General features: G+C 43.9%; 3 protein-coding genes across 3 annotated transcripts; 1 reads left to right on the plus strand and 2 right to left on the minus strand.

Moving 5' to 3' along the window:
- The first annotated feature begins 1956 nt into the window (after window positions 1–1956).
- Window positions 1957–4014, plus strand: LOC147992476 (protein FAR1-RELATED SEQUENCE 5-like). The gene is made up of 3 exons (XM_087539033.1): window positions 1957–3010; window positions 3504–3601; window positions 3643–4014. Exons 1-3 carry the CDS (start codon window positions 1957–1959, stop codon window positions 4012–4014), a joined length of 1524 nt encoding a protein of 507 aa, XP_087395159.1.
- Window positions 4015–8081: 4067 nt separating this feature from the next.
- Window positions 8082–8759, minus strand: LOC147992477 (uncharacterized). The gene is made up of 2 exons (XM_087540659.1): window positions 8696–8759; window positions 8082–8542 (listed from the first exon to the last, which is right to left on the minus strand). The coding sequence occupies exons 1-2, from the start codon at window positions 8757–8759 to the stop codon at window positions 8082–8084; spliced, it is 525 nt and encodes a 174-aa protein (XP_087396785.1).
- An 85-nt stretch (window positions 8760–8844) lies between these two features.
- Window positions 8845–18556, minus strand: LOC147992478 (uncharacterized). Its single transcript, XM_087539034.1, has 10 exons — window positions 18338–18556; window positions 12122–12457; window positions 11877–11987; window positions 11615–11764; window positions 11410–11508; window positions 10757–10874; window positions 10244–10612; window positions 9957–10059; window positions 9771–9827; window positions 8845–9241 (listed from the first exon to the last, which is right to left on the minus strand). Exons 1-10 carry the CDS (start codon window positions 18554–18556, stop codon window positions 8845–8847), a joined length of 1959 nt encoding a protein of 652 aa, XP_087395160.1.
- Between the last annotated feature and the right edge of the window lie 6107 nt (window positions 18557–24663).

The raw sequence follows: 24663 nt of genomic DNA on the forward strand, positions 1-24663 counted from the left end.
CTCGAAGTCTCCAACCCCAATCAGTTTTATTAACAGAGATGACAACAGACACATGAGTGTTTAATTAAAGGACGCGACTAACCAACTGGTGGTTAGCGATAAATCCGCACGATCAAAAACCTGCGTCCCTCCCCGCGCGTGACCCACTTCGGCAGCGCCACCCACGACCCAGCCTTCTCTCGCGAGGCCCACCGCGCGCAACGCATTGAGACCCAAGACTGTTAACACAGCCCCTTTGGCCCACCTCCCCCCCTCCTGCACGTGACTTACCACCCCAAAACCTAGTTTCTTACCTCCATCGCAAGAAACATCCACCTGCCCCGATCAGTTCTCTCCTCTCTCCCCGACGCGCCTCCATCGCCGGCGACCTCCGCCCCAGATCTGATCCACCAAAAAAAGGAAACCGCGAAAAACATCACCAAAACACAAAAGATTTGAGGGAGGGCCCCGGTTACCACAACAACATCACAAGGGTTACATCAGTTCGTCTCTATTTTGTCATAATCAGGCAAAAAAGAAAGGAGGTAAGTGATTCAACCTCTATACACCTGCTGCATTTGCATTTCATACCAATAAAATCAAATTCCTCGGTTGTAAATTGAGTTACCACTCAAATTCAGTCAGGTTACCAACAAAAAGATTGACTAAATTTTCCTCTTTTACAACCAAAAAGTTGGTAAAATTGGTCCATGTTCCTACCTACAGATTACATCATTGATTTACCTCATCATTAAGTTACCAACATAAACACATATAGGTTATCATCATCAATCTGTCAAGCTATCTTTTTTGGAGCATGTTAGAAATACATGTATAAATTTTCTCATTAAAACTAACATACCATCTCGAATGAATATAAATTACCAGAATGTGTGCATTGAGTAATCAGCATCTTTTAAGATTTATTCAACATAAAAAAAGATCCTTTTCTTCCTTTTTATATTGAACAAACCCATGTCAGAACAAGTTGTCATGCTAATTCATTACAAATTACCAGGAAAACTCAGAACCAAAGGTGCTAAAAACACTACAAGAATACCATGTATTGATTTACATTGTTGCCACCAGACTTTTTTGATAAGAAATGATGTTCATGAAATGAGGTTGATAGAAACTATTGCTGTCATACTCCCATATGCTGGTTACTGCCAAAACGATACCTATTATAAAAAAGAAGTAATGAGTGCAGTAAAAGGAAAAACATATAGTTGTTGTGAAAAAATAATCAAATTGCTTGTAAGTGTGGAAAATTAATGGATGCAATCATATGTGCTAGCAGGTGCTGCAACACAAGAAAATGACGCATGACAACGGGGATAATGTGGATATCATTATGAGTGGTGTGGAGACAAACCAACAGTGTGAATATGCACACACGGCAAGCTTCGGTTCTGCCAAAACAGATGAAGGTAAAACATTTACCATGCCAGCACATTTTTGTACACAAACTTGTTACCATCGTACTTGAATTGCAACTACCACCCTATGTTATTTACAACTATCACATTCACCATGAAACAGTTTTTCAATCACGTAGCTTGATGCGCACAGGTTACCATGAATTTAGGTACAATTACCACACTTACTGCATACGAATTATCATGCAATCTGTATTACAATTGGAATTACATGCTTTCACTTTACAGCTACAAAAAACATCTTAATGCATGCAAACTTTACCAAGCAACTGGATTACAAGATACCACTAGTTTTGGCATGCAGAAAATATAACACAAATAAACAACTTTCAATCACATTATAGGTGCTACATCTAGAAGCAACCCGGTGGTTCGAGAGACAAGCAAAGAACCGACTACTAGCAGCATAGGGGGGAGAGAAAGCTTCTTTGATCATTCAGTCAGCGAGCCGGCGAGTCTAGAAACAGGAGGAGAGAATGCTGAACAGGGAGACAAAAATACCAAGGCATACTCCACACCGAAACCTCCTGATGAAACGATGAAGTTTGATACTTTTGAGGAAGCTTATGAACACTACAGGCAATATGCACTGAGACATGGGTTTGGAATGAGACTGGAATACAGAAAAACAGTTAAAGACAATACTGTAAGCAGAGTCCTCTTGGTTTGTGGGAAATACGACAAGCCAAAAACAAACAAGGAGGAGACAGAGGATGTGCAGGACCCAAAAGGCATCGTGAAGAAGAGGAAAAGAGGGAAGGTTGTGAGGTTGGGATGTTCGGCCCACCTTTACATCACCCACACGGATGCGTGGTGGAGAGTCAAACACTTCAACGACGACCACAACCACCCTCTAATAAGAAAGCCGTCCTTGACAAAGTTCCTATCAACACATAGGAACATTCCAAAAGATGAGCAGGACTTCTTGAAGATATTGCACGAATGCAACATAGAGACAGCAAGACAGATGCAACTAATGCAATGGTTCTACGGGAATCCTAAAGATGTACCATACACAACAAAGGACATCGCAAACCAGCGAGCTAAATTCCGGATGGAGTACCGCAATGCTGATGTGGGGAGCACAATCTCGTACTTCCAAGATATGAAGGCACAAGATCCAGATTTCTATTGGAGAATAAAGCTTGATGATGAGGACAGAGTGGAAAATTTATTCTGGATAGATGGTGCGTCGCGCAGGGCATATGCTAGATACAATGATGTCATCTCATTTGACACAACATACATGACAAACATGTACAAAATGCCATGTGCGCCCTTCATTGGCATTAATAACCATGGGCAGTCAATCCAATTTGGTTGTGGATTTGTTCGAAACGAACTATCTGGTAACTTTGTGTGGTTGTTTAATGCATTCTTGCATGCAATGGGTGGAATTGCGCCAAAAAACATAATAACAGATCAAGATTTTGCAATGAGGAGTGCTATTGATGAGGTGTTCACCGGGATAGTACACAGGAATTGCCGCTGGCATATAATGAAAAAAGCACAAGAGAAGCTTGGGAAGCTAATGGCCGACAATGAGCCACTAAACAATGCATTCAACGATTGTGTTGACAACCGCCTGGCTGGTATTTTACCTCCCACCCCTCACTAACTTAAAACACAGAAAAATGAGCACATAGAAAATGGGTTTAGATGCATGATAACAACAGTTACCATCTAACAAGGTGACAAGTTACCAGAGGATTATAGCAAAATTACCTACATTAATTGCTTTCTGTACTACCCCTATCATGTTCATGTTTGATGTACACATTTCAGTTGTTCACCCCACTACTTACAACAAAAACTTTTCAATCACCAGCTAGTGCTGATTGATATGAGTATCTTTTTGTTGATAGTTAAAAATGATGCTTCTACTACACACACAGAGTGGTAATTGCTTTGGAAAAAAACTTATCCTGTGTGCAAAGTACTTACCATGATGCTTGAACTAAAGTAACCAGGTGTGTGTGACAGAATTATCAACAGCAGTGGTGTTCCCTAGTTACCAAATATGTTTGAATCAATGTTACCATCCTTCAAATACTTGATGTTACCATGTTTATGTTATGAATGCAGTTGAGGAGTTTGAGCACAAGTGGTGGGTGATGATGGAAGCGTATGGCCAGACCGACAACGAGCATTTCCAATGGTTGTGGGAGAACAGGAAGTGTTGGGTCCCGGTATACTATATGCACGATTTTTCCCATTTTTGCAGACCACAGCAAGAAGCGAGGGTTTTAACTCTGTGCTCAAGAAGTATGTCAACCCAAACAACTCACTGGTCAAATTCGCACAACAGTACACTGCGATACAGGATAAGGTGATGGCTAGCGTGTCAAAAGAGCAGTTGGAAACAGTGTACAAAGAAACCGAAATGTACTCGATGAACCCGCTGGAGATGCAGGTGCGGGGGATGTACACACATAACTTGTTTTGCAAGTTCCAGGTGGAGATGAAGGTGAAATCAGCATACAGATGCGACGCATTGGATGATGGTACTTTCAAGGTCAGCTCAGTGCGGGGGATAATACCAAAATATGGAGACAGGGACTACCATGTGCAAGCAAACATGGTTGAAGAGACATAGTCGTGTAGTTGCTGCAAGTTTGATCGTGACGGTCTACTATGCGCGCACGTACTACGAGTTATGGACCAAATTGGGGTATACGAGATACCTGAAAAGTACATCCTAAAGAGGTGGACCTGGGATCCAGAGGAGGATCTTATTCAACCTGATTTTGAACAGCCAACAGTTAAGAAGTCGATGCCAGAGGAGGGGAAAAGCGTCATGCGATACATGTCAATTCTTAAAGAATTTAAGGCATCGGCCAAAGACGCTTGCCTAACAGATGACGGGACCAGATTGGCAAGAAAACACCTGTATAATTTCAAGGAGGAGCTTGAAACCCTGAAGAACAATCAACTTAAAAAAGCAAGAAAGGAAAAGGAAGAAGCAAAAGGATCGTTTCAAGGACAGCCAGATCCTTGCTCGATACCTGTGGGGCGGATGAATGAAGACAACCCCGTCACACAGCACCAAAACGCCCCCCATGCAAGACATCCAGAGAATCCAGCCACACAGCAAACAAGTGCCACTAATGTGCAGCGACAGGAGAACACCGCCACACAACAAGAAAGTGCTACTAATGTGCAGCGAGAGGGTAACCCTGCCACACAGCAAGAAAGTGTGCGTGTGACGATACATGCTAGCAAAAACAATCATGCTTTTGTCATCCAGCCCCCACATCCTGATGCAGCTCCATCCTCAAACACAAAGTTGATACTAGACCCTCCCAAGACTACAACAAAGGGGCGGCCAAAGTCAAAAAGAAAGCAGTCAGGTTTTGAGATTGCAAAACCCAAGCCAAAAAGGAAATGTGGTGTGTGCGGGAGTCTGGAACATGACAAACGCACATGCAAATCTCCCCTAGTAAGATAAAAATGAAGAAGGTGCTATTAAAAGGAAAGATGGTGGCTACAATTTTTTCATGGACCATAATTTGCAAGCTACAAGCCCCAATAACATTCCAGTTATCAGCATTGTATCATGCATTTATAATTGCTTTGTAATGCAAAAAGTGTATATCTATAATTTAAGCAAGCTATCAGTACCCTATTATGCTAGTTACCAGCAATGTATGATGAAATTTACATGGATTGGTAAATCCAATATTTTTATATCTACATTTTTTGAAGGCTAACAGCACTGCATTGTATTACTTATGAACAAAAAATTAGGCCTGCTTGCACTTCTAAAAATTGCTTATTAACAAAATATAATCACAGTAGTGAATTTATCATATAGTCAGTGACTTCGGACTGTGTATACTATAGTAAAACAGCATGTCAACACTTTGCTCCATGGCATTGTCGATGACAGATCATATAAAAAAGTTATCAACACATTTTGGTAGAAGTTATCACACAATAGTAAAAAAATTATCACCTCATCACCCTTTGCTCCATGGCATTGTCGATGACAGATTCATATAAAAAAGTTATCAACACATTTTGGTAGAAGTTATCACACAGTAGTAAAAAAATATCACCTCATCACCCGCTGCCGAACAGATGATAACGCCATTGTTTGCATTTGTTTTAATAATGATCTAACCACCTGAATGTCATAATTTTCCGGAGAGCTGGAATTTGTTCCTGAGTTAAGGCTGGAACATTTTTGCCATCCCACACCTCAAGGTACGTGCAGGCAAAAAATCCGCAATCAATGCTGAAACATTTGTGATGAAAAAAACAACACAAAATCAGTTTAATTGGAGTTTTGCGACCAGGTCAATAAACAGGGATGAGAAACATATAGTGGAATGTTAAAAAGAGAGTGAATAATCCACAACTAACCCATTATCCTGTTTGAACACATCAATGTACACAAGTTCATAGTCCTGAATCTGCTTATGCGAGTCCTTGTAATTTATCAACCAAGCCTTCTTTATAGCGTTCATATATCTTGTCGCATGCTCGAGAAGAGAAGGACTATCTTGTTCACGCAATGAATCTAGAACTTCAAACCGCTTCGCCCTAAGATTTAGTGACAACACGTACCAATGCCCGTCATCTGGACCGAGGCCCAACTTTTGCAAAGCAGGGAATAGCAGCTGCAAAAAATTAAAAGGCAGCAAGCATAGAAGGAGTTGGAAAAGAAACAAAATTACCAAGATAACAAATAGTCATGAAATTTACATGGGAGGCAACTAGAAAACGAAATTATTAGGGCAGAAAGGTCAAAGTTGCCAGTGTGCATGAAAGAGGTTATCATGACATGAAGAACAAAACAATATCCCCAGATAACAGTAAGTTACATGATATTAACAGAAAGTTACCAAGACACTAACTGTAAAGTTACCAGATCCAGCAAACATAACATACCTGATCCTGGTGACTAAGAATGTAAGACTTGTCCCATCGAAAATACTTCAATACATACTTGGATTTGAAGTCTCCTATCGACAGATACACAGATAGCAGCCAAGGGAAGATGAGCCTGTTTTGCGTTTCCTTATACTGGAGAATGCGAACATGTAACTCGGCAATGCTGGTTGATAGTTGCCAACTCCCTTCACACAATCGGCAAGCTCACCGAGGGTGACCCACCTACCATCAATGTCGATAACCCTAACACTACAAAAAACAAAAAAAGATTTAAAAAAATACATTTCAAAAAATGGCACACAAGTAATGATTTATGTTTAAAAAATGAGAAAAAGGATGAAAACATACTCTTTAATCTTAGAGTTGGAATCAGTAGTATGCTTGATAACTTCATTGTAAACATACTCTTCCTCCTCGCTCGGTGTGAGGGTGCCAAAAGGCGGGAGCAGGTACTTGGACGGGTGGGTGACCCTAATTTTCCGAATAAAGGATTTAGGGGTTGAACTGCGTACTAAATGCTTTGTGCGAGGTGGTAACTCTGGTGTACCAAATGTTGGACTTTGAGGGTTGTCTGGTAAAAACAGAAAAAACATAACTAAGCTGTATAATGTAACAAGCACATGACTAAAACAAAAAGTCAAAAAAAAAACAAATGAAAAGCATGAGTTATCAGCAGATGGGGCAAGGAATTATCAAGTGATGGGTCAAAGCTTATCAACTGCCACATGTTTTGATTATCAAGTGGTGGTCCATAGTTGAAATACAAATAAAGGGGTTTGTGCAAGGGTTGCAATGTTCATGGAGCAGAAAAAGAAATCACCTATTTGAACATTAGATTTCCCTTTTAATGCTGGATTGTCATGCTCAAATTCTTCCCACCACATGAGAACCTCATCATCGTAATTCTCAATATCATACACTTGCACACGACCAGCTTCCGGTGTTACTTAAATAAAAAAAGAGCGATGAGGACATGAACAGTAGTGATAAACAAGATAAATTGTTGCAAAAAAACAAGTATTGAAAATTGAGACAAGATACACAAAGTTATCAGGAACACAATATAGAAGGTACCAGGTAATTTCAATGTGGATTACCAGCACACATGTATGGGCCTTTTAAGGAACAAATTAGATATCACTGGTGCACAACGAGGAACAACTGTGATATCAACAAATCATCATAACATGTAAAAAGAAGACCAAAAAGAATTGTATAGCCCATAATTGGTAAAGAATGCATATGTGGTTGGAGTTATGGTGTCAACGGTTCGTAAATTGTCAGGATTTGAACATTTGAGTTACCAAAATAGTGTCATATAGACTTATCAGAATAAGAGTACACACCTGCTACTAAAAGTGCAGTATTGTTTTGTAAGCATGACAATCGATTAAGGAAAATAAATAGGCAATGATAGGAGATGTACGTATCACGCGCCTACTAAAAGTCAGTAATGGATAACATCGGCTTTCGGAACTGACAAAGTCACCAGGGGGAAAGAGGATGTGGTTATCGTCTATGCTAGCATCGCACAAAAAATTGTAGTGGGCACAACAGAATTATATATTCCGGGTACTGAAAGCACAGGTGTTCAATTACATCACACAAAAGCATAGAAAGTAGTATTACATTCATCCATACACACGGAATGATAGCAAGTTCCAAACACATAAATAAAAAGAGCACACCAAGGCACAAACAATACGATGTACGCTGACATATCTCAATCCATCACTCTCGCTGCATAAAAGCGAAGACACAAGGTCTTCACTTACCAGAGTTGGGTGGCGGAGCCCAAGCAACCGGTTGCGCCTTGGTAACTTTCACCACTGTCTTGCCCTTCGAGCCAGCATCAATAGGAGATGCGAGCCCTAGAACGGCGACAGGGCCAGTAGCTGGTGCTGCAGGTGGTACTTGAGCCAATGGCGCCGCCGGAGGTGCTTCTGACGCTGCAGATGGTACTTGAGCCGATGGCGCCGCCGCAGGTGCTTCTGGTGCTGCAGATGGTACTTGAACAGATGGCACCGCCGCCGATGCTTGTGGTGCTGCAGGTGGTACTTGAGCCAATGCTGGTGCAGCTTGAGCTGTTGGAGTTGCTTCAATAGATGGTGGCACTTGTGGACTCGCACCAAAGATGGCATCAAGCCCAATAGAGCAGCTGGGTGGCGTAAAATTACCATCGTATTCTCCAGCTCCAGGGGTGCTCGACTCCAACGTAGGGCCATCTACTGCTACAAACACCACAAGTAACACACAAATAAGGAAAAAATGCATCAGGAAAACATGTAGAGAACATTGTATTTGTTAGTGCCAGAACATTAACTTGAGTTATCAAGGATTAAACAGACAAGTTATCAACATAAGAAAGTTAAGTTACCAACCTGTGCCAACAGGATTATGGGCATCATTCTCTTGACCTCCAGCTGTAGCCGTATCAATAGGCATATTGACTGGGGTACCTCCCACAACTTTCTCAGTGTCACGAACGGCTACAGCGGAAAAAGATTCAACACATCGTCAACATAAAACATCATAAAATACAAGAAACAAAAAAACAAAGGCGATGGCTAACAGAAATACCTTCACCTCCATCATGCACTATATTTGGGACGACTTCATTTTCACATTCAACAGCCACAGCCACGCTGGCGATATCTTCAACAACAACAATAACAGTTGCCGCTGCAGCAAGCTGAAAAACAGCATCATCAGAAACACCAGCCGATGTCGCCGCAACAACATCAGATGCGCCCTTGCTAGATCCTGCTGCTTTTTCAGACGGAGATGTCGCCGTGGGTGATTCATCAAGATGGATAAATTCTGTTGTCTCCGATGACGTTGTCTGCGACAATGTTGCCCTTAGTCGTGGAGAGGATCTGGTCTTGGCGAATTTCACCTTTTTCACAACAGTTTTATCTTTTGAACGACTGAAAAAATGGGTACATAAGGGTAGTAGTCAGATTACACATGTTGTCAAACCTAAGTTACCACATGTTTCAAACAAAAAAAGATGTCACATACTTCATGTATAAGTAGCATCCAGGGAAAAAATTACAGAGTTATCAAGGACTATAAATATAAAGTTATCAAATGATATGAACAAAAAAACCAGCAATTAGTTTTGAATAACTGCAAACTAGAAAGGTATGTGAACACCTTTTTCCTGATACACTTGGTGAACCCTTTGCAGCAGCAACTTGTTACATAGGTGCATTGAATGAAAAAAATAACCAAATGTTACAAGCACATACACCTATAAAGATTAGTAACTCTAAATTATCAGGGGGGCAAAGTTGAGTTATCAATGTTCATAAAAATAAGTTATCAGACAACAATAACAAAATAACCATCTTGCTGGTATGTGTAAAACAAAAATATAGTTTCAATGCACATGAGAACAGTATAGAAAATCAGAAAAGAACTACTGAACATAAACGAAAGTAAGAATGTGAATACATTTTCACTGGTTCAATCCCTGAATCCTTAGCAACAACAGATTGTTTGCCGGGTGCCCTGCAAAGGAAAAAAGTAAGTTAATTACCAGCATGAAATTACCCAAACTACCTTACTCAAACAACTATATTTACCATGTTGTTTCAGGCACATAATTGATAAAAAAAGACCATGGAAATAATCATTCACCTGCGTGGGGCCTCCTTCCGCACGGTGGATAGTGGGATGGATACACCGGTTCCCTTTTCAGCCACAGGTATACCAAGCTCCTGGACCACAACTTTCTTCACATCTAAATGAATCTCAGATGTTGACAGTGCAATTGGTGAAGACGGCCTTTGCGATGGGTTGGGAGGCACAACTGGTGAAGTTGGACGGGGGGGGTGATGGCACAGTTGGTGAAGCTGAACAGGAGGGTAATGGCAGCCTCAGTTTCTTGCGCCTTTGATAAGCCAAATTTTTCACAAGCTGAGTACCACACCGCTTGACAGAAGATTCAGTGGCCGCCTCAGCTTGTGTATCTGTCAAACCTTGCTGGCTAAGCCCTCCATCACCTGATTCGATGGATGCTGCATGAGATGTGCCAGTGAGTATGATCTGAGACTCATTGAGGTTATCATCGACAAAGCGGACATGCGTGTCTTCAACATCTGCTCCTGTGCCATCATGAGCTTTGACAGTTGCACCATCTAGATGTGTGGTGTCATCATCAGCTGGACCGCTGCCCGTATCTACATCCACGGTACCACTTCCCGAAGCAACAAAAGGATCTTTACTGCGATGACGAACAACTCGATAGTCCATATCATCATCATCGGAGTCAGCGTCAGAATCAGAATCATTGCCTCCGTGATACTCGTCATCACTGTCAGAATCTTCAGCAACATTCTTTCCAGGGCTTTCTGGCCGCCTGCCTTGCGATGAGCGCGTAGTCCTTGACGTCGTACGGGCGGCAGAAGAGAGAACGTTCAATCCAGCGTCTAGCTAACGGGATGCATCTGGATGGCCCTCATCATCTAAAGCGGTGAATGATTGCACAAGATTGCCTATGATGCCAGCCATGGCGGACGTGAACCGAGCAACTATTTGAGTTGATTTGGCAAATTTCTGTTCAGCATAAAAATACAAAAAAATAGAAATAACTAGTAAGTTATCACCAAAATGCAACAAAAGTTATAGTGAGTTAATAAAAAAGCACACACAAAAGAACAATATCAAAAACAAATGTGTGGTGTCGTTGCAGTAAACAAATGAATGTATTCATGATTTAGCAAAAATTGAGTCACCATGAAAATGAAGATCAATATACGAGAAAGCTAAAACAGTACAGTTAGATATCAGCAAAAGAAATTAAGTTATCTAAGAATCATAACAAGAAATGCAACCAAAGTTATCATGATATCAAGTTATCACAGGAATGCAACAAAGTTATCAAGGCATTACACTAAGAATTATCACATGGTTGCATCATAATTATTATCCTTTATAGAGGATATGACACATTGGAAACAAACAAATTAGTAAAGAGTGTCAAGTTGGCATCAAAAGAGGGTCACCACATTTAGTGCAACAAATAAGTTATCAGCCAATGAAACAACATAAAACAACAGAAAAAAATCAAGAAACTAGGTTACATGCTCACCTCCTGACTGTAGCTCGGGGCAGTATGAATACGCATAAACTTGTCAAGACCTTCCAGACCACCAAACAGACAGAAATTCATGCCAAACTCAGGCTTCAACTGGAAAAAAATGTAGCGACATGTCAGATAAGTAACAAAAAAAACAATGAAAAGAAAATGCAGTTGCAAAGCAGTGTGTGAACTGAAAAACATAGATATAGATTACCGGTAGTTTCCCGAAAGAAACTTGGTCAGCCTGAGCATCCTTGTTGAGGACAAGAGTTATCAGCTTCTTTGTCCAGACATTGATGGGAAAAGGACCATCAGGTAATACGATGCCAAGTCCAGAAAGATCAATCGCATGAATGTACAGTAGCTGACAAGAAAAATACAAGCGTCATGGTAAACACAAACAAAAATCAGACACAATATGACAAAGAAATGACAAATGACAAAAGAGAAGGTAAGAGGAAAGCATCGTCACTTACATTGTAGAAGAGAAGGCAACCCCTGGTAGGCTTGCGTTTCAGCAGCGCCTTGTGTAGTTCATTAGCAATAAATTTGGACCAATTGAGGTTTTTAATACCATCGATGTCCTGCTGCAAGTTAAAAAACAAAAAGAAACTGAAGTTTACCGAATGCACCACAAAAAATATGAAAGTTACCACAATGACATATAGTAAAGTTATCAGGCACACAAGAAACAAAATGACATGATTACAAAAAAACTTACCAGCACAGCATACCATCGGGGGCTAATTTTGTTGGAGGTGGTAGGGGCAATGACTGTATTCCCCGCAAGCAGAAGCCACATACGCTTGAAAGTATCATCAGAATTTTTAGAACCCTTTATGAGATCAACAAGATCAGTCATTTTAGGGGCATATCCAAGCTCGCCAAACAACTCAAGCCCTAACTCAATATCAGCTTCAGTAGGGAGGTTGTAAGGGACATCCTTCCCTCCACGCGGCACGCCCATAACACGATGCACATATTCCTCATTGACCGGAAGCCTGCCTCGGCCTGGTACGACCTCCTCACGCGAATTGGGTTCGTAGAGATCAGCAAGCTGAAGGAAATATGCCCTAGAGGCAATAATAAAGTTATTATTTATTTCCTTATATCATGATAAAAGTTTATTATTCATGCTAGAATTGTATTAACCGGAAACATAATACATGTGTGAATACATAGACAAACAGAGTGTCACTAGTATGCCTCTACTTGACTAGCTCGTTAATCAAAGATGGTTATGTTTCCTAACCATTGATAAAGAGTTGTTATTTGATTAACGGGATCACATCATTAGTTGAATGATCTGATTGACATGACCCATTCCATTAGCTTAGCACCCGATCGTTTAGTATGTTGCTATTGCTTTCTTCATGACTTATACATGTTCCTATGACTATGAGATTATGTAACTCCCGTGTGCCGGAGGAACACTTTGTGTGCTACCAAACGTCACAACGTAACTAGGTGATTATAAAGGTACTCTACAGGTGTCACCAAAGGTACATGTTGGGTTGACGTATTTCGAGATTAGGATTTGTCACTCCGATCGTCGGAGAGGTATCTCTGGGCCCTCTCGGTAATGCACATCACTTAAGCCTTGCAAGCAATGCAACTAAAGAGTTAGTTACGAGATGATGTATTACGGAACGAGTAAAGAGACTTGCCGGTAACGAGATTGAACTAGGTATTGGATCACTGCCACCAAGCTACAAGAGCTTCGTGATGAACTATAATATGCAAGGGATGAATAAGACTATTCCCGAGCTCTTCGCAATGCCGAAAGCTGCGGAGGTAGAAATCAAAAAGGAGCATCAAGTGTTGATGGTCAACAAGACCACTAGTTTCAAGAAAAAGGGCAAAGAGAAGAAGAAGGGGAACTTCAAGAAGAACGGCAAGCAAGTTGCTGCTCAAGAGAAGAAACCCAAGTCTGGACCTAAGCCTGAAACTGAGTGCTTCTACTGCAAGCAGACTGGTCACTGGAAGCGGAACTGCCCCAAGTATTTGGCGGATAAGAAGGATGGCAAGGTGAACAAAGGTATATGTGATATACATGTTATTGATGTGTACCTTACTAATGCTCGCAGTAGCACCTGACTATTTGATACTGGTTCTGTTGCTAATATTTGCAACTCGAAACAGGGACTACGGATTAAGCGAAGATTGGCTAAGGACGAGGTGACGATGCGCGTGGGAAACGATTCCAAAGTCGATGTGATCGCGGTCGGCACGCTACCTCTACATCTACCTTCGGGATTAGTATTAGACCTAAATAATTGTTATTTGGTGCCAGCGTTGAGCATGAACATTATATCTGGATCTTGTTTAATACGAGACGCTTATTCATTGAAATCAAAGAATAATGGTTGTTCTATTTATATGAGTAATATCTTTTATGGTCATGCACCCTTGAAGAGTGGTCTATTCTTACTGAATCTCGATAGTAGTGATACACATATTCATAATATTGAAGTCAAAAGATGCAGAGTTGATAATGATGGTGCAACTTATTTGTGGCACTGCCGTTTAGGTCATATCGGTGTAAAGCGCATGAAGAAACTCCATACTGATGGACTTTTGGAACCACTTGATTATGAATCACTTGGTACTTACGAACCGTGCCTCATGGGCAAGATGACTAAAACACCGTTCTCCGGTACTATGGAGAGAGCAACAGATTTGTTGGAAATCATACATACAGATGTATGTGGTCCGATGAATATTGAGGCTCGTGGCGGATATCATTATTTTCTCACCTTCACAGATGACTTAAGCAGATATGAGTATATCTACTTAATGAAACATAAGTCTGAAACATTTGAAAAGTTCAAAGAATTTCAGAGTGAAGTTGAAAATCATCGTAACAAGAAAATAAAGTTTCTACGATCTGATCGTGGAGGAGAATATTTGAGTTACGAGTTTGGTGTACATTTGAAGCAATGCGGAATAGTTTCGCAACTCACGCCACCCGGAACACCACAGCGTAATGGTGTGTCCGAACGTCGTAATCGTACTTTACTAGATATGGTGCGATCTATGATGTCTCTTACTGATTTACCGCTATCGTTTTGGGGTTATGCTTTAGAGACGGCCGCATTCACATTAAATAGGGCACCATCGAAATCTGTTGAGACGACACCTTATGAACTATGGTTTGGCAAGAAACCAAAGTTGTCGTTTCTGAAAGTTTGGGGCTGCGATGCTTATATGAAAAAGCTTCAACCTGATAAGCTCGAACCCAAATCGGAGAAATGTGTCTTCATAGGATATCCAAAGGAAACTATTGGATACACCTTCTATCACAGATCCGAAGGCAAGATTTTTGTTGCTAAATTCGAAAACTTTCTGGAGAAGGAGTTTCTCTCGAAAGATGTGAGTGGGAGGAAAGTAGAACTTGATGAGGTAACTGTACCTTCTCCCTTATTGGAAAGTAGTACATCACAGAAAACTGTTTCTGCGACACCTACACCAATTAGTGACGAAGCTAATGATAATGATCATGAAACTTCAGAACAAGATACTACTAAACCTCGTAGATCAACCAGAGTGAGAACCACGCCAGAGTGGTACGGTAATCCTGTTCTGGAAATCATGCTGCTAGATCATGATGAACCTACAAACTATGAAGAAGCGATGGTGAGCCCAAATTCTGCAAAATGGCTTGAAGCCATAAAATCTGAGATGGGATCCATGTATGAGAACAAAGTATGGACTTTGGTTCACTTGCCCGATGATCGGCAAACAATTGAGAATAAATGGATTTTCAAGAAGAAGACTGACGCTGACGGTAATATTACTGTCTACAAAGCTCGACTTGTCGCAAAAGGTTTTCGACAAGTTTAAGGGGTTGACTACGATGAGACCTTCTCACCCGTAGCGATGCTCAAGTCTGTCTGAATCATGTTAGCAATTGCCGCATTTTATGATTATGAAATTTGGCAGATGGATGTAAAAACTACATTCCTGAATGGATTTCTGGAAGAAGAGTTGTATATGATGCAACCGGAAGGTTTTGTCGATCCAAAGGGAGCTAATAAAGTGTGCAAGCTCCAGCGATCCATTTATGGACTGGTGCAAGCCTCTCGGAGTTGGCATAAACGCTTTGATAGTGTGATCAAAGCATTTGGTTTTATACAGACTTTCGGAGAAGCCTGTATTTACAAGAAAGTGAGTGGGAGCTCTGTAGCATTTCTGATATTATATGTAGATGACATATTACTGATTGGAAATGATATAGAATTTCTGGATAGCATAAAGGGATACTTGAATAAGAGTTTTTCAATGAAAGACCTCGGTGAAGCTGCTTACATATTAGGCATAAAGATCTATAGAGATAGATCAAGACGCTTAACTGGACTTTCACAAAGCACATACCTTGACAAGATTTTGAAGAAGTTCAAAATGGATCAAGCAAAGAAAGGGTTCTTGCCTGTGTTACAAGGTGTGAAGTTGAGTCAGACTCAATGCCCGACCACTGCAGAAGATAGAGAGAAAATGAAAGATGTTCCCTATGCTTCAGCCATAGGCTCTATCATGTATGCAATGATGTGTACCAGACATGATGTGTGCCTTGCTATAAGTTTAGCAGGGAGGTACCAAAGTAATCCAGGAGTGGATCACTGGACAGCGGTCAAGAACATCCTAAAGTACCTGAAAAGGACTAAGGATATGTTTCTCGTATATGGAGGTGACAAAGAGCTCATTGTAAATGGTTACGTTGATGCAAGCTTTGACACTAATCCGGACGATTCTAAATCGCAAACCGGATACGTGTTTACATTAAACGGTGGAGCTGTCAGTTGGTGCAGTTCAAAACAAAGCGTCGTGGCGGGATCTACATGTGAAGCAGAGTACATAGCTGCTTCGGAAGCAGCAAACGAAGGAGTCTGGATGAAGGAGTTCATATCCGATCTACGTGTCATACCTAGTGCATCGGGTCCAATGAAAATCTTTTGTGACAATACTGGTGCAATCGCCTTGGCAAAGGAATCCAGATTTCACAAGAGAACCAAGCACATCAAGAGACGCTTCAATTCCATCCAGGATCTAGTCCAGGTGGGAGACATAGAGATTTGCAAGATACATACGGAGCTGAATGTAGCAGACCCGTTGACTAAGCCTCTTCCACGAGCAAAACATGATCAGCACCAAAGCTCCATGGGTGTTAGAATCATTACTGTGTAATCTAGATTATTGACTCTAGTGCAAGTGGGAGACTGAAGGAAATATGCCCTAGAGGCAATAATAAAGTTATTATTTATTTCCTTATATCATGATAAAAGTTTATTATTCATGCTAGAATTGTATTAATCGGAAACATAATACATGTGTGAATACATAGACAAACAGAGTGTCACTAGTATGCCTCTACTTGACTAGCTCGTTAATCAAAGATGGTTATGTTTCCTAACCATTGACAAAGAGTTGTTATTTGATTAACGGGATCACATCATTAGTTGAATGATCTGATTGACATGACCCATTCCATTAGCTTAGCACCCGATCGTTTAGTATGTTGTTATTGCTTTCTTTATGACTTATACATGTTCCTATGACTATGAGATTATGTAACTCCCGTGTGTCGGAGGAACACTTTGTGTGCTACCAAACGTCACAACGTAACTGGGTGATTATAAAGGTACTCTACATGTGTCTCCAAAGGTACATGTTGGGTTGACATATTTCGAGATTAGGATTTGTCACTCCGATCGTCGGAGAGGTATCTCTCGGCCCTCTCGGTAATGCACATCACTTAAGCCTTGCAAGCAATGCAACTAAAGAGTTAGTTACGAGATGATGTATTACGGAACGAGTAAAGAGACTTGCCGGTAACGAGATTGAACTAGGTATTGGATACCGACGATTGAATCTCGGGCAAGTAACATACCGATGACAAAGGGAACAACGTATGTTGTTATGCGGTCTGACCGATAAAGATCTTCGTAGAATATGTAGGAGCCAATATGGGCATCCAGGTCCCGCTATTGGTTATTGACCGGAGACATGTCTCGGTCATGTCTACATTGTTCTCGAACCCGTAGGGTCCGCACGCTTAAGGTTTCGATGATAGTTATATTATGAGTTTATACATTTTGATGTACCGAAGGTTGTTCGGAGTCCCGGATGTGATCACGGACATGACGAGGAGTCTCGAAATGGTCGAGACATAAAGATTGATATATTGGACGGCTATATTCGGACACCGGAAGTGTTCCGGATGATTTCGGAGAAAACCGGAGAGCCGGAGGGTTACCGGAACCCCCCGGGAGAAGTAATGGGCCATATGGGCCTTAGTGGAGAGAGAGAGGGGCAGCCAAAGGTGGGTCGCGCGCCTCTTCCCCCCTGGTCCGAATTGGACTAGGAGAGGGGGGGCGGCGCCCCCCTTTCCTTCTCCTTCCCCACTTCTTTCCCCCTCCTAGTAGGAGTCCTACTCCTACTAGGAGGAGGACTCCTCCTTGGCGCGCCATAGGGGCCGGCCGGCCTCCTCCTCTCTTGAACCTTTATATACGGAGGCAGGGGCACCCCAGAGACACACAAGTTGATCCTTGTGATCATATTCTTAGCCGTGTGCGGCGCCCCCTGCCACCATAGTCCTCGATAATATTGTAGCGGTGCTTAGGCGAAGCTCTGCGACAGTAGTACATCAAGATCGTCACCACGCCGTCGTGCTGACGGAACTCTTCCCCGACATTTTGCTGGATCGGAGTCCGGGGATCGTCATCGAGCTGAACGTGTGCTAGAACTCGGAGGTGCCGTAGTTTCGGTGCTTGATCGGTTGGGCCGTGAAGACGTACGACTACATCAACCGCGTTGTGCTAACGCTTCCGCTGTCGATCTACAAGGGTACGTAGATCACACTCTCCTCTCTCGTTGCTATGCATCACCATCATCTTGCGTGTGCGTAGGAAAATTTTGAAATTACTACGTTCCCCAACACAAGCCACACACTGAGATTGTTGAATAGATGGTCACACTGGATATTCCGAAGGCTAGTTAAATCCATATCATCAATGGCAGCCTTCCTGTCATCATTCATGTCCTTGCATGCTAGAAGAAGCGAACTGGGTGAGGCTCTGTTCCGCGGAGGAGGGCGTTTCGCCTTTTTCGAAGGAACCTCATCGATTCCGTCACCATCTCCTTTGCGCTTCCTCGGCATTGTCTCCCTGACACATAGGAAAAAAAAGAAAGCGAATGAAACCATTAGATGACTTTGAAACACTGATAACACATTTAACTGCAACATTTATAAAACCGGTGTTTGACAAAGCAATAATACAGCTGATAAAAGAAAACAAACAAACTACAATTGATTCATCACACCTGCTAAAAAAAATTAAAACAGATGACACAGGTATACAAAAGCATGTGTGACTGATAATTGAGGCACAATGCAATTGGCAAGTTACAACCAAATTACCACTGATAAAAAATAGCATTCACACATGTTCATTAATAAAACAACCAGACAAATGAATGAGAAATGAGCATTGTGCTGCATGTAGTTAGACTAGAAAACTACTGGTAACTACAATAACATGACAGTGGTAAGTGTAATACAATCATCATGATAATTTAACCATAACAAAGACACCACCGATAAATAGCAGTGTTTCAGCATCTGGTAATTTGAGTGCAATGTCATTGGCAAGTTCAATATAAACATCATGATATTTGAACATAACAAGAGATCACAAGAAAATCAAGCATTGTAAACTACTGATAACTACAGTAACATGACAGTGGTAAGTGTAATACAATCATCATGATAATTTAACAAATAACAAGACACCACCGATAAATAGCAGTGATTCAGCATCTGGTAATTTAAGTGCAAATGTCATTGGCAAGTTCAATATAAACATCATGATATTTGAACATAACAAGACATCACAAGAAAATCAAGCATTGTAAACATGCTAATTGGAGCACCACAAAGCCTAATCAATAGACACACCGCATCAAACAAAAACCAACATAAAACAACATTATGTGAAAAAACTTAGGGTTACTTTTCAAATACACAGCCACTGATGCACAACTTGAAATCCATAAACACCAAACACTATTGGATGTCCTAAACATCCACATCCACAACACTAACACCAGACCAAAATCCTTATTAGGACCAACCACGCTTGCCACCACTAACACCTATCCACACCCACGCTTACCACAAATTAAACGAGATGTTCGGGCCATATTGAACTGGAAATAGAAGGCGACCTAATCTAACCTAATAGCAACAACAACGGCCAGAATCGAAGGATCCGAGCACCAAAAATCAACGGCGAAGCATGAAGGCGGAGCAACAGGAAATACAGAGCGGGGCGGGTGTGTGGGTGGGGTGAGGGGGGATGCGCTGCTCAACGCCGACTCGGAAACTAGAAGCCGGCCTTAATCTAACCTAATGGGAACAACAAACCACCGCATTCGAAGGCTCCGTGCACCCTAAATCAATGGCGGACCGGCGGCAGAGCAAAACAGGAAGGAAACAGAGGTGGGGAATGCGTTCCTCATCGCAGATTCAGACGCCGTCCGCTGCGAACCGGAACGCGCCACCACCAGGAACCGTCGCGGACGAGGGGGAGGGGGAGCGAGAGGGGACTGGAATGGAAACCGCAGCAGCAGAGGAGGAAGAAATAGATGCGGGCGAGGAGGGAGAGGGGGCGAGTGAGGATCGTGCGCATTGGGCGAGACGGGCGGTTTCGGACGGGCCCACCTGTCATCGACTGAGCACAGGCGTAACGGCTAGCGCCACGCGCGCTGCGCGCAACAGGGACGAAGCGGGGCGTTGGATGCGGATCGAACGGCTATCGCTCCGTGCGGATTTGTTGCAAACTACCAGTCGACTGGTGGATAGATTTCTCGCTAATTAAATGAGCGTCATTAGCACACCATGCCCTCCAAGATAGTAGTACACACGAGTGATCGAATGAGAGACCAGACTGTTTACCATCGCGACGGAGGAGAGGATCCTGCAAAGGTCGTGTGAATGGTGCACATACTGTGGTAGATCCGCGCCGTGTTCTCCGACTCAGCAAGCTCATAGAATTTGCACTTTTCAATCTATCAAAGCGATTATCCAAAGAGCAATGCTACTAGTAGGAAAAAACTTTAGGCAGTGGAGGGACCTTTTGACTTTGCGTGAGTACGGAGGAGATCCCATTGAGGTTTGTTCGATGGTAGTTGAGAGTGGGGCATCCCTTTGACCCGTATGGGTTGTCTGAGAGTGACATGATTGAAACTATATAGGACTGATTATGGTAGTTATCCTCGTTGGCAGCACTGATTAGACAGACACACGGTTTTGGATGCAGAATCTTCGTGTGGCAAAGAGCCGAGACAAGAGGAAACGACGGCGAGAGACACATGTGCTAGTTGATGTTAATCTGATTGGGATAAGGTACCATCCATTGCCGTTGTTAATTAGAGGTCTGGATAGTATCATCGTTGCTTGCGGACTTAATGCTGCGTCCCGTCGAGTTCCTTTTCATTGCTGAGAGCGAAAAGGAGCGGATTCTCAGCTCCAGACTCCAAAATTGGTTTCCTTTCCGACATCTAAAGAACGAACATCGGGTAGTGCTATGAGATCATCACTCCGACTTTTTGTTTGAACGGTCATTAGCATGTAACAGTACGTGAGGATCAAGAAAAAAAATCATTAGCACGATATATATGCATCGCCAACATTCTTCGTCTTTGTTAGAAAAGAAAATGGAGTTTAATTACGCAATTGATAATGAAGCTGCTATACAAAAACTCTAGGCAAACTTGTCACAAGGAAGCCGATTACCATTTCAATCCCTGTACCTTTGGCGAGGAGTTATTGGAGCAAAGCAACATATGCAGTTTCTCCGTGGACGTAACATTGGTCCGACTCAAAGTGCACGACATTTCGTTCTGAAAACAGTTAGTTGAATCAGTTGTCCAAGTCGGCAATGACCTACGGCGGCCACCAACCACCATAACATCTTCCCCGATCTCTTTAATTTTATTCAATCAAATATATATACTGTGGATGATCAAACAAGTCTTGATAGCGAGTTCACAACTAGAGGAAGAACCAGATCCTTTTTCTACCACCATAGCAAGTCCAGTGTAACCAACTCTTTTTTCTACCTATCAATGAATGATACGCATCAAGTGTATTCATGAAAAAAAAGTGTTAAAGATATGACAGTCAAATGAAAACGACAAAGAACCAAATCAATACAGTGGGGGCACAAGGATTTAATGTGGAAACCCGCTAGTCAGAAGTTATCCTTTATATTTATATATGAATTTAGATCATAACATAACAAAAAGAAAAACAAATCGCACACGGCTCATGTACCCATATGTTTGCCTCAACTAGCCGACCGCAAGCTGACACCTACTGCTATTGATACTAAGAGCATCTCTAGCCACGCCCCCAACAGGCCTTTCCCAGGCGTTTTTGTCGCGCTGGCGTCAAAAAATCAGCCCAGTCGCCCTCCCGATAGCCCGTTTTCTGCCGGCTTGGGCCGAAACTGACGCCGTCGGATCCAGGCCGAACCCGGCGCGCTGTGGGCGCCTGGGCGAATGGTTTTGACGCGAAAGAGCCACGGGCCAGCCGCGTCAGCGAGATGCCACCTCGTCTTCCACCAGCGCGCCTCGGTTTCCCGCGGGGAATCAATGGCAAGGTTGCTGCCGGTCAGCCTTCCATTGATTCCTCACGGGCCGACGCGTCACGGGCGGCGCGGCGACGCCTCCCTTCCCGCCACGCGTACACACGGCGCGGGCTATAAAGACCCGCCGCTCCCCCTCGCCGCTGACCACACCATCCCGAGCCCAAACCAGACGCCGCCGAGCTCTGTTCTCCCCCAGTACGCCACCGAGCTCTACTCTCTCCCGTCCGCGCCGCCGAGCTCTACCTCCCCCCTCCCTCCCCTTCCCTCCTTCCCTCTCCAGCGATGGCCGAGCGCTTCCCCGGCGACGCCGCGGCGGCCGGCCAGCGGCTTCGGCCGCCGCTCGCTCCAGTCGTCGGAGCCATGGCTTCTGTTCGAGGCCAATATCCCGGCGCTGTCGGACATGCGCGCCGGGCCAACAGGGCGGAGGCTCAGCAACGACGGCGTCCCCATCCCCCCGGTGCCCGACGTCGACGCGCGCCCCGACTTCTTCGCCGTCGAGGTCGACCGCGTGCGATCGGCCCTGACTGAGGAGCAGTGCGCCCTCTCCCAGTACGCCGCCGACAATCACATGGCGTGGACGGAGTGTTTCCAGCGGCAGCAGGCACATCGGCTGGCGTCCATGAACGGGGCGCCAGTGGTGGAGGCATCAAGAACAGCGACGGCCGCCGCCTCTGGTGAGGCGTCCCCGACCGCACACTGCACGGGGTGCTGGAGTACCTCGAGGGCGGCAACAACCCGCCGTTGGCATACCCTGCCGCGGCACCCGTCCCGTCCATCCCCCCCCCCCCCCCCCCCCCCGTCGGAGCGCCGGGCCGTGGGTGCCGAGGAGGTTCGGCTCTTCCTCCTCTTCCTCCTCCTCCCACTCCTCCTCGTCGGCGCTCTTCGGCGTCAAGCCCGAGCCCGCCGCGGAGACGCCTCTCGGTCGGCGCACCCGCAGCGCCGGCATCGTCATTAACAAGGGCGCCCGACACGCCCCCTCCGCACTTTGTCAAACCGAAGACGGAGCCGGGGCTCGCCGCCGTCAAGAAGGAGTCGGGGCTCCCCGGGCTCACCGGCGGCGTCAAGGAGGAGGAGCTCGACGACGAGGCGGCCCTGAAGTGGGCGCGCGACGACTGGGCACAGACGGAGCTGCAGCGCCAGATCGCCGCCTTCGAGTGCTTCGAAGCCCGACGTCGCGGCCGGGACGAGGGAGGCATCGTCGTCCTCGACGACAGCGACGACGACGACGTGCCGCCGCCACCACCGGTCCGCCTTGGAGACGCCGGGCAGGGGTCCAGCAGGGGCGGCCGCGCCGTTAGGAAGGAGAAGGCCGCCGCCGACGACGAGGACGGCGGCGACTTTGCGGCGCTCAGCGACTTTTTCGCCCCGTAGATGTCTTTTTTTGAAAATAATTTATGTAAACGCCGAACATGTTTAATATGAATATCAAGTTAGCTGAATTTATGTCAAATTTGGCCGAACTTTGCCAAATTCATATGTTTTAAAATAAAAAAATGCGTGTCTGGGGCGACCCTGGGGCGAGCGGCTGGAAACCCGCTCGTCCCCACGCGCCAATCTACTGCCGGCTCGCCTTCAGGGGGCTCTTTTTCGACGCCCTGGGGGGCCGAACGGCTGGAGATGCTCTAAGTCCATGCATGTCATGTACACGTACGTATCTGAGCTCCAGAACATGCAAAACGGTAGATGTCAGCAACTTGTCACGAGCTTCGATGATTGCACGTAAAAAAAATAGCTTCGTTGATTATTATCTTGCTGAATTTTGCCGTTTCGAAAAAAAAAATTATCTTGCTGAATTTTCAGCTACTCCATCGAACAAGTAGGGTGGCGTTAGCTTTTGCTAACTACCATTTGGCACGATGCTGTTGGATTTTCCCATGTTTGACCACAAAGACCTGGACATAATGTGTGGTGCACTGGTGCCAGTAATTGATGGTAAATCACCAATTAACAGGAGGTAACTATTTAACGTATCAACTAGCTACGAATGGGCCCCATGCCATGTCAGCCATATACAATGCCACGTAGGCGCACTTTACGTCTATAGACAGGATTAGCACCGTATTCGCACCTTTGTGGCAAGTTTTAGAATCAGTTCGACGCATTTTTCAAGTTCATGCACTAAAATGAACATCAGCGGCAAGTTCAAGCATCACTGGTGTATTTACCTCAAAAATAATGGGAAAATATCTCTTTTTTCTCGTGTAAATTTTGTGTTGACTAGTCACAAAAGGCTGTTAAAGTTTTCCACGACGTGACATCCCGTCATAGCATACTAAACTTTACACCGGGGCGATGCGACGAACTAACTAAAACGTAAACAATGCAAGAAAATGCCCACGGATAGCACGATGTGTCAACAAAAAGAATCATTTTCTTGCCCGATACACTGCTGAAGTGCCACGCTTGATGTGACGACAAGGAGACAAGGAAGCTTCCTCGAAACCGTTGTCCTTAATTTCCACACGGTCAATGTGGCTCTTTTGTCGCTGAGTTCAAAGTCTTTAAGACTCCAATCACTTAATTAATTGACAGTGATTAGCACACAATGTGCCCCTAGTACACACAAGTGATCGAAGGAATCAGGGTAATTAAATCGTAGGAGATACCAGATTGT

The sequence above is a fragment of the Triticum urartu genome, chromosome 1A (genome assembly GCF_056163025.1).
Source record: "Triticum urartu cultivar PI428250 chromosome 1A, HENAU_Tu73, whole genome shotgun sequence".
Classification (NCBI taxonomy): domain Eukaryota; kingdom Viridiplantae; phylum Streptophyta; class Magnoliopsida; order Poales; family Poaceae; genus Triticum; species Triticum urartu.